At 52.0% G+C, this 16,811-nt stretch overlaps 2 protein-coding genes across 2 annotated transcripts; both read right to left on the bottom strand.

Moving 5' to 3' along the window:
* Window positions 1–973: 973 nt before the first annotated feature.
* On the bottom strand, window positions 974–5,416 carry LOC139601473 (keratin, type I cytoskeletal 14). Its single transcript, XM_071450577.1, has 8 exons — window positions 4,835–5,416; window positions 3,155–3,237; window positions 2,723–2,879; window positions 2,303–2,464; window positions 2,095–2,220; window positions 1,786–2,006; window positions 1,412–1,461; window positions 974–1,224 (listed from the first exon to the last, which is right to left on the bottom strand). Exons 1-8 carry the CDS (start codon window positions 5,339–5,341, stop codon window positions 1,127–1,129), a joined length of 1,404 nt encoding a protein of 467 aa, XP_071306678.1. The 5' UTR covers window positions 5,342–5,416; the 3' UTR covers window positions 974–1,126.
* Window positions 5,417–9,903: 4,487 nt separating this feature from the next.
* On the bottom strand, window positions 9,904–15,705 carry LOC139601474 (keratin, type I cytoskeletal 14-like). The gene is made up of 8 exons (XM_071450578.1): window positions 15,137–15,705; window positions 13,590–13,672; window positions 12,928–13,084; window positions 12,254–12,415; window positions 11,464–11,589; window positions 11,155–11,375; window positions 10,555–10,592; window positions 9,904–10,195 (listed from the first exon to the last, which is right to left on the bottom strand). The coding sequence occupies exons 1-8, from the start codon at window positions 15,641–15,643 to the stop codon at window positions 10,098–10,100; spliced, it is 1,392 nt and encodes a 463-aa protein (XP_071306679.1). The 5' UTR covers window positions 15,644–15,705; the 3' UTR covers window positions 9,904–10,097.
* Between the last annotated feature and the right edge of the window lie 1,106 nt (window positions 15,706–16,811).

Raw genomic sequence — 16,811 nt, 5'->3', positions numbered from 1 at the left:
CCATTGTTATAAGGGAAGCTGATTTAATGCCAACTGTTCCCTCTCACTTTGGTCTGAGCCCAGAGCTGTGTCCTTGAGGTGTGGGATGGACATAAGCTCATGCACAGGGCTCCCAGCTACCACAGACTAGAAAGCATGAAGTTGGATCAAAGTGATTCCATCAGGTTTTTGGCTCTAAAACAATTTCCTCTCCTCTCTGGCCCTCCCTTGGTCGCTCTCCAGCAGGCGAGTGGGCACAGGCACAGCCAGAACCTGCTGCTGCCCAGCTGAGTCACTAATCCTGAACAGCAGCTCAGCCTCAGGCATCATTTCTACCTCTCAGGTAGTTTCAGGAAGGGTTTTAGCAGTGATCTGTTACACACGACAGTGATAGAAATTATTGCTACTCATCCCTGTGCAGATTAAGCAATGGTTACTTTAGTTCCTCAAGTGCAGCCCTGGGGCAGCATGAACAGCCCTGTAAAAGTTTTTGTGCCTGACAGTGTGATTTAAAGACAGTCAAAAGAGACAGCAGGCCTGTAGGGATGAGGTTTGCCAACCAGCTGGATGCTGGGCTCATGCCTCAGAGAGAGCACCTGACAGCAGCAGCCTTGCTGAAGCCATCTAAGATCAGCTTACAGGAGAAAGTGACTTTTTATGATCCTAAGAGTTTGCGAACTGAGCTTGTTTTTGTTGACTTTAATTACCAGGTGTGTGGGACATTGACCTCAAACCTCATCATTCCATAACTGCCTTCATTTTGTATCACACAGTTTATGTCTTAGCCAGTTCCCATGTATTTACAAGCACCAAGTTCATTAGAAAAAAGCTGTCCCAGGCAGAGCCCCCGTCCCTCCAGGTGGAACCCATGTCCCTCCATTCCCCTCCTCTCTCTGGCTTCTTGTGGTTTCTCAGGACTTTCCCTGGCATGAACACAGAACCCAGAGGCTTTGAGGGATCATGTATCAGTGATCAGACCAAGACAAGTCTGCAGTTGCACGAGCGAGAAGAAAAAGCTTTATTAAATGTGTCCAGAGACACCTGCATGGAATGAGGGCAACACATGAGGAAGAGCAGGTGAAGGGAGCACACATGGCCTCAGGCACTTCTTGGCTCAGTCTGATGCTCTCCTGAGCCAGGGGCTGTCCTAGCGAGTGGTGAGTGCCACCTGCTCCCGGGAGGACACCACCTTCCCGTCCTGCACCTCCTCCACGATCGTGCGCACCTGGCGGGACGATGTCACGACTGCAAAGGAAAGGGCGACCATTATTCACGGCAGGAAGGAGAGAAATTTCTTAAAACATTATCAGATAGTGCACATTTTCAAGAGCTGGTGGGAATTCCACAATGGAGTGGAAAATGCTGCTTTAAACAGCCCTGCTTTGACTGGGAAGGGGAAAGAACCAGGCTGAAGGGAAAGGTGGGTTCTTACCATCTCTGCCAGAGTGTGAGGACATGGCCGAGGAGTACTGGGAGGAGATGCTACAAGAGAAGCACAAAACCACAGAGATGTTAGGGACAAACACTGTTGTTGCTGCTACACAGGCTCTGTGTTCAGGCAGGAGAAAAACAGAGAAGGCTCATGGAGAGAAAAGTGTTGCTCCACTGAGGCCTCAGGCCTCTCCTGAGGGACAGAAGAACCACAGCAACACCCCACTACAGCCAGACACCAGGGACAGAGCACTGGGCATCCACAGCTGATGTGAACAGAGAAACCAGCCCTGAAAGCTCTGACTGGGCTGACACCCTGGGCACTTTGTGTCTGTGACCCTCCCAGCCGCCCTCCCAGCGGAGCCCCTCACGCACTGGGCGTCCTCTCCCTCCAGCAGCCGGCGGTACGTGGCGATCTCCTGCTCCAGGCGGCACTTGACGTCCAGCAGGACCCTGTACTCGTGGTTCTGGCGCTCCATGTCGCAGCGCAGCTCGGCCAGCTGCTCCTCCACGCCCGTGATCAGCATCTGCAGCTGGGCCAGCTGGGTGCCGTAGCGCGCCTCGGTGTCGGCCAGGGTGCCCTCCAGCGCCGCTTTCTGTGGGACGGGCACGGGCACAGGCTCAGGGGGCGGCCAGGGTGGGCACAGCCCTGCATCCCCCTCCCTGCATGCCCAGCCCTGGTACCGTGCTGAGCTGCGACTGCAGGTCGATCTCCAGGCTCTGGATCGTGCGCCGCAGCTCCGTGATCTCCGTCTTGCCGCTCTGCAGCTGCTCCGTGTTGATGGCCACCTCCCGGTTCAGCTCTTCTGTCTGCACAGAGGCAAAGCCCTCAGAGCCCTGGCAGCAGCCCCAGCCCCAGCCCTGTGCTCACTGCTCAGCTCCAGCTCCTCACCTTGCTGAAGAACCACTGCTCGGCGTCCCTGCGGTTCTTCTCCGCCAGGCTCTCGTACTGCTCCCGCATCTCCGCCAGGATCTTGGTGAGGTCGATGCCAGGAGCAGCGTCCATCTCCACGCTGATCTCCCCACCCACCTGCCCACGCAGGGCAGTCATTTCCTGACACAAAAAAGACACAGCACACGTCAGAGTGACATGGCATCTTCCCATGGTGAGAAATTTCTTCTTTGCACCCAGCACAGGAACCCCACAGACCTCCTGGAGGTCCTGCCTGAAGGGATTATTTCTCTCTCTTTTCCTGGTCAAGTGTCTCCTGACAGCCCTAATTCCAGAGACTCCTGTGTGTTTGGCCCGATTGTTTCCCTGGTGCACAAGGAATGTTTGTAGGTCCTAATTTGAGCCCTACTCCATGCTTACCTCCTCATGGTTCTTCTTCAGATAAGCCAGCTCCTCCTTCAGGTTCTCAATCTGCATCTCCAGGTCAGCTCTGGACAGGGTCAGCTCATCCAGGACCCGGCGCAGGCCGTTGATATCGGCCTCAACACTCATGCGCAGAGCCTGCTCCGACTCAAACCTGGGGACAACACACACAGCTGCATACACCCACCTGATAGAGCATTTTTCTTGTCTATTCCTTCCCCAACCCAGTGTATTTTTGCCAAGAATCTTTAATTCAATGTGTGTACACAGCTCTCACAGTGCAGAAACAGCAGCGCTGTGCCCAGGAAGAGATGAACTATTCCCAAATGTCCCACTCCAGTGGAAAAACCCCAGGTGCAATAAAAAGCACCTTGAACAGCCAGGATTTCCCCCCTTTTTCACAAAAGCTCTTGGAGGTGTTGGACTCACTTGGTTCGGAAGTCGTCTGCTGCCAGCCTGGCATTGTCGATCTGCAGGACGATGTTGGCATTTTCAACAGTTGCAGAAAGAATCTGATGGGGGATAAGTCAAAGAGTTAAAAAGTCATTTCAAACACTGAGTGATCCCATCCAGAGAAGGACTGGAGCAGCACTGGGCCATGGACTTCCATGTGGGCTCTGCAAAGAAGGAGATGGGGTGCTCGTTTCCATCTCCCATCAGCACAGGCTCAGTCCCCTGGGAACACTGCCATGGGCACGTCACCCTGCCCAGGTGGCACCTCCAGGTGCTCACACCATGCTGAGCCCTGGCAGCACTCCAGGCTTTGGGAATGGGAGCAGCCCAGCTAAGAAGGAAAAAAGGGTTGAGGAAGGAAGGAGTGCCTTGTGCCTACCTCATTTGGCTTTCATAATTACACCTGAGGTGCAAGTATTTGCGCTGACATTATGAAAATGATTGGCCATTTAGTGAGCAGGAATTTCTGTAGCCACGAGCTAATGAAGAGCTGTAAATTCTCCTGCTTCAGGGGATATCCAAGGAATAATCCAGGAATATTGATGTGGCCATTTCCCAGCTGACAGGGGAGAGGGAGGGAAGGATCTGCCTTCCCCTGGATCAGGAGCAGAAGGTTTCTTTGAAACCCAGCACTTCATCACTCAAATCCAGAGACAGCTCCTGCCTCCAGATGTTTCTGTGCTCCATCAGAGTACACTGACATGCTGGAATCTGCAAAGGAGCTTCCTGCATCAAGGCAAGCCCTTTCCCCCAGGGTGAAGCCCAAGAAATTTTAGGAATGTGAGTTCCCTCCAGGGGCTGACCCTGCCCCATTTCCCAGGAATTTATTCTTACAGACCAGGTATGACATTGCCCAACCGCCCACACCTCATTCCCTCAGTGAGCCTGAGCTCACTCAGGATGAGTGATAAGGGCTGAGGGGGGCAAGCAATGGCAGGCCAGGGAGGGATGGGCAAATTCTGATGTTTTGGCTGAAGGACTTTTGTTTAGAATCATCCAGGGAGCTGCTAAGAATAGAGAAATTACCTTGGCCATGACTTCATCTGCTGCATTTTACAGCAGGGCACACACCTGATTTCAGCACCTACCACAGCCCAGTGAGTTCCAATCCTGGACTGGACTCTGTGTCTGCAACTCCCAAAGAACAACATCCCATAGGACAGTTCCTTTCTATTTTAACTTCTACCTTTACCCTCCTCAAAGGATATGGCGGAAAATCTGATTTGTAGGATATTTGTGAGAATGACTATTCATCTCCATCTGCATATCACTCAGCAGTGAACAGGGCCAGGAGATAACAAGTCCCTGCCTGCTAAGAATGCCATCAGGAGCCTAACAGGGAGCAACTATGGGGCACAAGCAGTAAAAAGGAAGGCAGGAGGTGACAGTGTGGCAGCAAGTACCATCAGGTAACTGAATCTATCTGCCTCCTTTCCTGCCCCATCTTTCTCCCTACACCAGAAGAGTCAACAGAAAGCCCATTCTGGTGCCTGGTGATCTGCTGTTCATAGTGACTGTTATTGCAAAGCTCTGCTTTTCATCGCACACGAATTACCTGCTATTTGATAAACCTCTCCCCTCCAGCTGTAACATGAAAAAGGTCATCTGTTCCCAAGTGACTTTGGTGAAGATGTCCCGTTAATGCCAGCATCCTACCTTGTTCCTGAGCTCCTCGATAGTCCTGTAGTAGGGGCTGTAGTCACGGTCAGGACCAGGTCCCTGCTTCTTGTACCACTCCCTGATCTTCACCTCCAGGTCGGTGTTGGCCTCCTCCAGGGCTCGCACCTTGTCCAGGTAGGCGGCCAGGCGGTCGTTGAGGTTCTGCATGGTCTCCTTCTCCCCCGCCGGCAGGATGCCATCACCGCCTCCAAAGCCTCCAAATCCTCCTCCAAAGGCGGCCCCAAAGCCGGCCCCATAGCTGCCCCCAAAGCCCCCGCCCAGGGCCCCTCCTGCGCTGCTGCAGTAGCTGCCCCCAAAGCCGCTGCCGAGCCCCGAGACCACGCGCGAGGAGACGGAGTAGCTGCCGGAGCCCCCGTGCACGCTGGGGGCCCGGTACCCTCCTCCCCCGACACGCACGGAGGAGACCCTGCTGGAGCCTCCCCCCAGGCCCCCGAAGCCCTTGAGGGAGGTGGAGGACGAGTATTGCCTGACAGTGGTGCTCATGCTGGAGGCTGGAGGTGCAGGGAGAGGCGGCTCGGCAGCGCAGCAGCAGCAGCAGCAGCAGCGAGTGCTCGCTCCCCTGCCTCGGGGCTCTTTATAGCCCGGCCAGGAGGCGTTGCCACACTTTTTTTTTTCCTTCTTCTTTTTTTTTTTTTTTTCCCTTGCATTCCCGACGATTTTCATCACTCATAAAGCCTGAGCCAACTTCCAGAATCGTCATTTTTGCCTTTGTTCTATTCATGCTTTTTGTCATATTGCACTTGAAGCTTTTTCTCTTACAAAGAGCATCTTTATGCTTCTTCCGTTTCCAAGTAAATTGTCAGGTGTGATTAAAAGGAGGAGGCTCCTTGCTCAGGGCTATGATTTAATTCCTTCTGCACTGTGAGCTTTGAAACAGAGCGGTGCAGGATTTGAGGGAATAGCTCAGCATCTCTTTTACTGTCGCTTTTTGCCCCAGCTACAGTTTCCTGTCCCTGCTTGGGCTGCACACACACACCTGCAGGGACAGCAGCCGTGTTGTGAGACCCTGAATGCACCTCCAAAGCCCCTGAGTACAATGGTGCTGGAAGGAACTTGGCTGCCAATCCTGGAAATACAAGTCCGCTCTTTTATCCACAGGGAGAGGGATGAGCAGTCATGAAAAAGCAATGAAAAGGGAATTTGTGCTCCAGGGCTCTCTGGAGTCTTCACTTCAGAGACCACCCAAGAGTGGGGGACTGTGGAAAGGTGATAGGATGGGTTGTCTTCTTTGTGAACTTAGCAAACCATCCCAAAAGGACAGGGTATGGAGGCTAGCTAGAAATTGTGGGATGTCCACGGAAAATGTGGAATAGCAGAAAGTAGATGAAGGACGTAAGGAAAAAGCTTCTGGTGTGTAAGCCCTGTGAGCAGGAGCACAAAGCTGACAGGAGCACAGCTCAGCAGCTGATGCCAGTGATGTTTTTCTGTCAGTTGTGAGCAGGCAGGACAGCTTCACTGTGAATTTGGAGCTTATGGCTCCCATCTGAACGGAGCTTCAGAAGAGACAGAGATCATCTCTGGCAAGCAAAAAAGGCTCCAGAACCGAGCACAGTGGTGTGGCCAGGCCCTGCTGACCCACAGCACAGGCAGAACCCACCAATCTGAGTGTGCCTGGCTCACCCTGCAGGGTGTGGAGGGGAAGGGATTGCTCATGTGTGCACACGGTGGATTGTTGGGCTGTCTCTGCAGACAGGCCCCAACAGCCCCTTCCCAACAGCCAAGTTCTTCCTTAGATCATTTGCCAAAGGAGGGGAGAAAGGGAATGGAAGGAAGAACAAAGGTACATTGCTGAGGAGCTCAAAGGGCACAACTCCCTCCCCTCCATCTGCAGAAAGCTGGAGACAGTACAGGAGTGGGATGTGTCCTTGGAATATCAGGATTGGCTGCTATGGAGAAGTGGTTCCCTATCTCCACTGGTGGATGGAGACAAGTCCGTGCAGCTCGGAGAGCTGGAGGATCGGAGCCTCTGCTGGCTCTGGCTGTGTCTGTCCCCTGGATGTGTTCCTGTCGTGTGAGCGCCGGGCACAGCGCCAGGGGACGCCCACTCGCTGCTCGTCCTGCCCAGGTGCGGATGGAAAAGGTGCAGCAGCAGGCGGGGGCGGCCGGGCCGTGGCGCTGCCAGGAATGGAATGTGCTTCGTCCCCATCTTCGTTTCCTCACCTCTGCCCGGGCAATGCCGCGGTTTGTCCTCTCTGATTGCAGCGGTGATGTGGGGAAAGGGCAATGTCAGACACAAAACCGGTGCGGAGCCCCTGTGTGAGTCCAAACGCTCAGCCTTGCCCTGAGCCAAGCCCCTCAGAGTGGCAGTGTCACACTGTCACCTGGGTCACACAGGTGATTCGCGGTTCTTCCTCTATGGGCAATTGCCTTTTCTTTCATCTTTTGTTTGCCATTGATCTGCTGTGCCATGAAAACACACATTGCCCAGAATATCTGTGATACTTTGGTAATGCCACAGGGCAGCAATTAAAATCATGAGCATTAATTAAGAGTTAAAACTACATTAACCACTCAAGGACGTTATTTCCATGACCTCCCATTGAACACAACCACAAGGACTGCATGTTGTTTCTACCACAGCCTTTGAAGTAAAAGGCTGAGTATGAAACCAGATCCTGCCTCTCTTCTTGAGCACGTGCACACTGTGAGCCCATTTTTAATATTATTCAAAATCAGAATTCCAGTCCTACGGCATAACAGGAGCTTCATGGTAGCACAATGGTGTTCAAACATACACTTGGTCTTACTTTGGGGGAAAATGGAGGTGAAGTTCTGGCTCCAAAATTACATATCAGCAGATGCAGATACTACCTGGATAAAACCATTTCCCTCTTTTTATATGTTTATAAAGTTTGCCCTGGAATGCAATTATCATCAAAAAGTTCCCTAAAATGAGCTGGAAACCATGCCTTAATGTCTGTTTCTAAAGTGGTCTTTTCTGTCAGAGGAATTCAGTGTTGCCTGAGAAGTCAAACCATCTTTCTAGACTAAATTCCCACTTTCTGAAACCTGCCTCAAGCTGCTGCTGCCTGTCAGCATGAGCCACCCCTGCAGCTCCCTCCTCCATGGGGTTTCCTAAGGTCAGGACTAATTATTAATGCTCAAGGCAGGAGAAAATTGACATCTGTTTTCCACACCTCCCTCACACTGTGCAGGAGTAATTAAAGCAGGGGATTTCATTAGCAAAGTGTTATTTGTTGTTTCTATAGGAACACAGGTGTGCCAAGACTTTTACAGGAGGAAAATATAAAGCAAGGGTGAATTCCAGCGAGGCACCTCAGCATCCCTGCACTGGGTGTTGCAACAGCCAGAGGGGCACAGGCATGGCAGGGGACTCAGAGGAGCTGCAAGATGTGTTGGTGTCCCTGCACCATCCATGGGGACAACAGGGTCCCTAAGAGGTGACCTGGAATGGGGTGTGGCTGTGCAACCTGTGTCTGTCCCGACCCTTCTCAGGTATCTGATCTTGAGTGATTCAACCCTGTCTTTACCCAGCTCTGGGACATGAATTCCCCCAGGGAGAGTCCCTGGGCTGCTCTGGGCTCCCTCCTCAGGGCTGTGGGAGTGGAGGGAGCACAGTCTGCAGGACCATGGAGGTGCTGGGGCTGGAAGTGCCTCGGAGTGGGAGGGTTGGGAATTGTGCTGCTGCTGACCTGTGGATCAGCCAAGGATGTGCAGCAGCCTTTATCCCAACCCACTGATGAGCTCACTGATATCAGCATTAAACTTCAAACCAAAGCTGTGTCTCCTCTGGCCAGTGGGTGCTGGGGATGCTTGGGGCAGCCAATGCCCCACAAGGGTCACGGGGGTCTGTTCCAAGGGGACAGAATCCCAGAATCCCAGAATCCCAGAATAATGAGGTTGGAAGAGACCTCTAAGATCATCGAGTCCAACCTGTGCCCTAACACCCCAACTAGACTATAGCACCAAGTGCCATGTCCAGTCTTTTTTTAAACACATCCAGAGATAGTGATTCTACCACCTCCCTGGGAAGAGCATTCCAGTACTTTATTATTCTTTCAGGGAATTTTTTTTCCTAATATCCAACCTATATCTTCCCTGATGTAGCTTGAGACAGGGGGGTCACAGCCAGGCACTGGGCAGAGCTGCAGGGCAGGGGGTTGGGGGCCTCAGAACCATGGAGCCCTGCCAACCTGGCTGCAGAGCAGATGATGCACTGCAGGCTTCATTCCAATGTTTGGGGGAAAATAAAGAATTCTCTCTTATCTCCTCCTACATTCCAGACAGATTTCCGTAGAAGGGTTTTAAAGCTGTGTGGCCAGCTCTGCTCTCACTCTCACTCAGTTGCTCTGCTCTGATTCATTTCATTGAGTTAGAAGTTGGATTTACAAAGTAATAAATGTGTCAGAATGCAGCCAAGAATGTGTCTGGACTGGCTTTCCAGGAATGCTGGGCTGGCTGACTGCAGTGGGAACTGCTGTGTCAGGAGCAGTCACCGGCAGCCGGGGAGTGCCACAAGAACTCCCAGAAGAATTTTAATCCTTTTTCTTGCACAGACCATACCCTCCTCTTCCCATCACTGTCTTCTTCACCCTTCAGTGGCGCCCTTGGGAGCAGGAACCAAACTGAGCTGAGTTTGCCTGTCTGGAGGGACAGCAGCCCTCCTGACAGATCCCTGTCCTGCCTGCAGCTTCAGACTGTTTCACCCCAAAGTTTGGGATCCAGAATGAGGAGCAGCTGCAGGGTCCTGTCTGCATCACTTGGGCTTTGTTCACTTGCTTGGCCTCTCTGGGTTAAAGCCTCAGCCCTGCTGTTGCTGGGCATTGCAGTGGGGGAGCAGTGCTTTGTCCAATCTGTGAAACACAGGGATTCTCACAGGCTCCCACCAGCTGTGGGATCAGCTCCTTTCTAGACTCCCCCCACACCCTCTCCCCTGAAGCTGCCAGGTCTCAGGAGTTACAGAGGTGTGGGTGTGCAGGCCCCACCACCAGGGTACCAGGGATGGAGAAAGCTGCTCCTTCCAGGGAGGAGCTTTGTCCCACAGATGCAGGGGTGGGACAGCCCAAGAGCATGGAGACCAGATCTTGGTTTGCAGGACTGCAAAGAGAAGCTTTATTTGATTCCTGTGTGTGGCACAGAGCTGAGAGAAGGGTGAGAGAGGGCGAGGAGGGGGGTGATAGTGGGAGAAGGTGCTTTTGATGATCCATATGGCAAGAACACATCAGCTGGGATCTGCTTTGCTGTGCTGGGCAAGGTTTGCAGCAAAACAGGCAGTGCCTCAGTGGGCAGCCTGGGTGATCTGCTCCCGGGAGGAGATCACCTTCCCATCCTGGACCTCCTCGAAGATGGTGCGGATCTGGCGGGTGGTTACTGGTCCTGCAATGTGGACAGAAGGAGCTGTTACTTCCAGGGCAGCAAGGAGAAAGTCTCTTAAAGATCTTAGAGATTTGTTACTACAGATATCACATCAGAAACCCAATAAAGCACCACATTCCCACTGCTAAATTGCACAGATTCAGTCTGTTCAGATAATTTCTGACACATGTTTTAGTATATCATAATATTTGTTATATAATAAATTTGTTGTATCGTAAAATTTCGTATACAAGTTCAAATTTTAGAAATATAATCAGATAGTAACTTTAGTAGAAAAGTAAAAGGAGTCTGTGCTAAGAAGGTGGGTGAGGGTATGAGAGCTGTGTATGATCAGAGCTTCAGCCAAGACCTGTCCTTACCTTCTTTCACAGGCTGCGAGATGTAGTGGGAAGACATGCTATGGGAGGAGAACAAGGAAAAGGAGGTGAGAAACAGGAAAAAGGTGAGTAATGTCCAAGATGAGATCATTATTTAAACCCTGCCTTAATACTATGTACCAATACATGATTCAAATGCTTCTGGAAACTGCCAGTGTCCCAACTGAAGGAAGTAACTGTTAAGGATGGGTGTGTGACACAGGAATTCAGACACCAGTGCAGCACCTGGATCACACAGACATGGAAGGATGGCAGCTGGAACCCAGGGATGCTGCAGGGCTGTTACAACCACTGGGCTGTTGTGGACTGGTGGGACTGAAAAGAGAGCCCCTGTTGCATGCAATGGGTCAGGGAATGGGCTGAGAGAACCCTCCAGGGGATGCAGGTGGTTCATTTTCTATTTCCTTTGCTATGACCCATCTCCTCCCAGCCGCCCTCTGTCACTGTCATATTTACTGAAAAATCCCTTCGCCAGCACTTCTTCTCCTGGGAAGCTGAGAAACCTCAGAAAAGAAATCCTGGCGAAGGGATTTTTCAGAAAACATGACAGTGACAGCCCTCCCAGCGGAGCCCCTCACGCACTGGGCGTCCTCTCCCTCCAGCAGCCGGCGGTACGTGGCGATCTCCTGCTCCAGGCGGCACTTGACGTCCAGCAGGACCCTGTACTCGTGGTTCTGGCGCTCCATGTCGCAGCGCAGCTCGGCCAGCTGCTCCTCCACGCCCGTGATCAGCATCTGCAGCTGGGCCAGCTGGGTGCCGTAGCGCGCCTCGGTGTCGGCCAGGGTGCCCTCCAGCGCCGCTTTCTGCGGGACGGGCACAGGCACGGGCTCAGGGGGCGGCCAGGGTGGGCACAGCCCTGCATCCCCCTCCCTGCATGCCCAGCCCTGGTACCGTGCTGAGCTGCGACTGCAGGTCGATCTCCAGGCTCTGGATCGTGCGCCGCAGCTCCGTGATCTCCGTCTTGCCGCTCTGCAGCTGCTCCGTGTTGATGGCCACCTCCCGGTTCAGCTCTTCTGTCTGCACAGAGGCAAAGCCCTCAGAGCCCTGGCTTTCCTCCTGTGACTAGCCACCCTCCTAACAGGACTGTGAAACCAACCATCCACCTCACTAGGCCACCTCCTGCAGAAGGCACCCCTACTCCACTAATCCCAGCACTAATCCTAATGGAAACAACAGCCTACTTAGCACTGGCTGTATGCCTAACAGCCAATCTCACAGCAGGCCACCTTCTCATCCAGCTCATCTCTACAGCCACAACAGCCCTATTTTCCACAGTACCAGCAGTTTCACTTCTAACTCTACTAATTCTCTTCTCACTAACCATCCTAGAGGTAGCAGTAGCGATAATCCAAGCCTATGTCTTCGTGCTCCTACTGAGCCTTTACCTACAAGAAAATATCTCTCAATGGCACACCAAGCACATTCTTATCACATAGTAGACCCTAGCCCCTGACCCATCCTAGGAGCAGCCACTGCTCTCCTAAGCACCTCAGGACTAACAATGTGATTCCACTACAACTCCCCTCGACTCCTTATTCTAGGCCTACTCTCCACTATTCTCATCATGTTCCAATGATGACACAACATTGTAGGAGAAGGCACATTCCAAGGCCACCACACTCCCTCTGTGCAGCAGCCCCAGCCCCAGCCCTGTGCTCACTGCTTAGCACCAGCTCCTCACCTTGCTGAAGAACCACTGCTCGGCGTCCCTGCGGTTCTTCTCCGCCAGGCTCTCGTACTGCTCCCGCATCTCCGCCAGGATCTTGGTGAGGTCGATGCCAGGAGCAGCGTCCATCTCCACGCTGATCTCCCCACCCACCTGCCCACGCAGGGCAGTCATTTCCTGACACAAAAAGAGAAGCACATCATCATGCAAGTCAAGAAAGAGCATTTAAAATGTTCCTCTTGAGAAAGAGCTCTTCAGGAAAGTGAGCATTTAGGGGCTGATCAAAAGGGAGCAAACTGGGGTATTTGCTCCATGACGACAAATAAAATAATTCAAATTCTTGTGAAGTCCCTGCTGGAGTTAATTCTCCAGAGAATAAAGCAGTGCCTGTAGGTGGTTCATTTCTCAGGGAACAGACCTTCCCAGCCAGAAGCTGCAAGGGTTGTTAATAAACCTCTAACAGGTGGTTATTACTGGATGGATATTACTGATGTGGCAAATGGTGAATGGGATTTCCACAGGCTCCAGGGAGGATGTGCTGCTGTCCAGAGTATATCCCCTCTGCTGCCTCACCAGCACTTCTCACCTCCAGCCCAGCAGTTCACAACTCAGCATAACCTTAAAGGCTGGACCAGAACTCAAATTTCAGTGCCCGGGGTGGCCTTTTTAGAGCCTGACTCTGTGCTCACCTCCTCATGGTTCTTCTTCAGATAAGCCAGCTCCTCCTTCAGGTTCTCAATCTGCATCTCCAGGTCAGCTCTGGACAGGGTCAGCTCATCCAGGACCCGGCGCAGGCCGTTGATGTCGGCCTCAACACTCATGCGCAGAGCCTGCTCCGACTCAAACCTGGGGGCACAAACACACTCAGCAAAGCTGCACCAGCCCCTGGCTTTGCTGTCTGCTGCCTCCACACTGCTGTTGGCATCGTGGCAATACTACATGGCCCCATTGACAATTTTCCTAGGGGAAGTTCTGAGCAAAGTGGGTGGAAACTGATAAAAAAGTGTCCACCTGGGTCTATAACATCACCCTGCTCCTTACACCAGGCCTTGGTACTGGCCCTGGGCTCTGCTGAGTTGCACACACACATTAAAGGCACAGTGAGGCACAGGGCAAGGTCTCTGCACCAGAGATAAATCAGCAACAGGAATAAAATAGCGGGTTTGGATGGAAGCAACGTAATCCCTGTGTGCCTGTAAGACTGAGAGAACCATCTGCTTTTGAAATTGCACCCTCATTTTGAAGGCTTTGCTTCCACATTGCCTTTCTGGGTTGTGGATGGGATTTTCTCCTCATTTCATCAAACTTCCCTGCACACTTTATTCCATTTCTTCCAGGAAATGTGTCTTACTTAGTCCTGAAGTCATCTGCTGTCAGCCTGGCATTGTCAATCTGCAGCAGGAGGTTGGAATTGTCCACTGTGGCCGCCAACACCTGGGCAGTGAAAGATAAAAGAGCGTCAGGAATTCCTCCTGGCTGAGTGTTGGGACAGGAACAACACTTTTGGGAAAGTTTGGCATTTCCTTAGCAGAAGTCTGGAATCAGGACAAGTGAGATACAGCTGAGACTGACTGCTGGTTAATCCATGACCTCCCTTTCCAAAAATCCACCAGTAAGTGTTTCAAAAGGCAGAGTGAGGCCACATAAGATGGGTGAGATCTGATGGTGGCCTTTGTTCCTATCCTCCAGGGCAGGTGCTGTTTGTGGAAAGGTCAGAGGGACCAGTGGGATGTCTGTGCTTGTTACACTTTATTCTGGGATGGATTTGATTGGTTGGCAGCAGAAACGGAGCAAAAGGCAGTGAGCAGGTGCCTACAGATTCTGATTTTCATATTCCCAAAGCAGGAGCAAATAACCCACACTGGGAGGAGAACTCTGTTGAGGAGAGGGGGGGGGAAATGAGCTCCCTGCATCCTTTGCCAGCACTCCTGTAGCTCCTGCTGTCCACAGCTTCTGGAATCCCTGGGGGCAATTCATACATGGGAAGTAACAGAGAACAATGCAAAGTGGAGCATTTCCTCCAAAATGGTATGCTGGGACTCCAACCAAACAGAGAGGAATCCCCCCTGAGCTGCCTGGGCTGGGCACTTTGTACCAATTCCAGCTCTGGGGCAGTAATTGCCAAAAGAGGCAAAAACCTCGTTATTGGTCAGTTCCATCATTTTATCATCTGAATCTCCTCCACAGGAGGAGCTGAAACAAGTTTGCAAATTCTTTGCCTGAATGTTTCCAAATATGACATCAGTGTTTCATAGTTTGGCCACAGCTGCAAATCTCCCTGCACCTTAATTTTAAACTCCCAAGAACTCACAAGATCAGTGCAGACTTGTCTGTTTTCTTCATTTTTGTCTTACATCCTCTTAGATCTGTTCCTGCCAGTGAAAGCAGCCACTTGTCCCACTCAGGAGGATGTAACCAAAAGCTGACATTGAGACATCTCTAATTTCCAGCCAGGCACTCCACACATGCCACTGGGACGCTTTTTACGACATAATTAGTAATGACTGATTACAGAAGTAACAGTCATTGTCTCTGCTTCCTCTCTGACACACTGTGATAATCCCAGCATCCTACCTTGTTCCTGAGCTCCTAGATAGTCCTGTAGTAAGAAGGAAGGCAGGAGGTGACAGTGTGGCAGCAAGTACCATCAGGTACCTGAATCTATCTGCCTCCTTTCCTGCCCCATCTTTCTCCCTACACCAGAAGAGTCAACAGAAAGCCCATTCTGGTGCCTGGTGATCTGCTGTTCATAGTGACTGTTATTGCAAAGCTCTGCTTTTCATTGCACACGAATTACCTGCTATTTGATAAACCTCTCCCCTCCAGCTGTAACATGAAAAAGGTCATCTGTTCCCAAGTGACTTTGGTGAAGATGTCCCGTTAATGCCAGCATCCTACCTTGTTCCTGAGCTCCTCGATAGTCCTGTAGTAGGGGCTGTAGTCACGGTCAGGACCAGGTCCCTGCTTCTTGTACCACTCCCTGATCTTCACCTCCAGGTCGGTGTTGGCCTCCTCCAGGGCTCGCACCTTGTCCAGGTAGGCGGCCAGGCGGTCGTTGAGGTTCTGCATGGTCTCCTTCTCCCCCGCCGGCAGGATGCCATCACCGCCTCCAAAGCCTCCAAATCCTCCTCCAAAGGCGGCCCCAAAGCCGGCCCCATAGCTGCCCCCAAAGCCCCCGCCCAGGGCCCCTCCTGCGCTGCTGCAGTAGCTGCCCCCAAAGCCGCTGCCGAGCCCCGAGACCACGCGCGAGGAGACGGAGTAGCTGCCGGAGCCCCCGTGCACGCTGGGGGCCCGGTACCCTCCTCCCCCGACACGCACGGAGGAGACCCTGCTGGAGCCTCCCCCCAGGCCCCCGAAGCCCTTGAGGGAGGTGGAGGACGAGTATTGCCTGACAGTGGTGCTCATGCTGGAGGCTGGAGGTGCAGGGAGAGGCGGCTCGGCGGCGCAGCAGCAGCAGCAGCAGCAGCGAGTGCTCGCTCCCCTGCCTCGGGGCTCTTTATAGCCCGGCCAGGAGGCGTTGCCGGCGCCTTTCGACACCCCTGACAGCCAAAGCCAAATTCCAGAATCATCATTTTCCTCTCCTTGATTTCACATCTTTTGTCACATCCACAGGGCAACACTGTGGCTCACATGGGACTTTTTTCCTCTTTGATTCCCAGCACCTGGCGTGGTGCAGGTCCCTGCTCGGGGCTATGTTTTGGCATTCCCAGTGTCCATTCCTGCTCCACCCTCTGCTTCCTCATGAAGTAACACAAGTGAATCCTCTGTTATCTGCCAGGTCACCTGCAAGTATCATTGCAAACATCTACAAATCTGTTTATTTGGTTTTTTAAGGAGTCTAAAGCCAAGGAAAGCTTTTTTAAAGAGTCTAAAGCCAAATGCACACAAGAGCTCTGTGCATCCATAATCTTTACATGGGCCAAGCCAAAGCTTGGAAACTTTTGATGGAAACTTTCCTGTCGGGGCCTTTATTGCAGGACAAGCACAGACCTGGCAGGATTTGTGTACTGATAGAGGATTTGGCAGAAATCTTATAGCTCAAAAAGAGAATAAACTCCAGCAATTTCTGCTTGTATACCAGCCTGGGCTGAATCTCCCTCCAGAGACTGGAAAGTCCCTACAGTGGTGGGTTTTCAGTCAGTTTAAAGGGTGGATGAGTAATGTTTCCTAGCAGTACCTGCTTTGCTCCACCACCTTTCCCAAATCCCACAGAAACTGCCTGTAACTTCTAAAAAATGTAGAAGCTAAAAAACCCTGTGCTCTCTCAACACCAAGGCAGGGTTTAATGCTTAAACATTCTAAATCAGAGGAGAGGGACTGAAACTCTACCAGACACCCACAGCCAGGGCAGGTTCCTCACAATTCCTGATGGGAAGAGAAGGATCAATCCTTATCAATGGGAAGAGCAGGATAAATCCTTATCAGTAGGAAGAGTGTGATCAATCCTTATCAGTGTTTGTGCTCTAGGCTTTTCCCTACAGATTTTCAGCTGAAGACAGTGATGCCAATGGTAGCAGGAGCAGCATCACCTCTATCAAAAGTGGTGAGGGGCAAAGCCCAACACATCCAGCAC

This window comes from Agelaius tricolor, unplaced genomic scaffold, assembly GCF_023055355.1.
Source record: "Agelaius tricolor isolate 1412-34295 unplaced genomic scaffold, bAgeTri1.0.p SCAF_31, whole genome shotgun sequence".
NCBI lineage: Eukaryota > Metazoa > Chordata > Aves > Passeriformes > Icteridae > Agelaius > Agelaius tricolor.
Note: the sequence above shows the minus strand (reverse complement) of the source record. Positions and strands in the feature narration are given on the sequence as shown.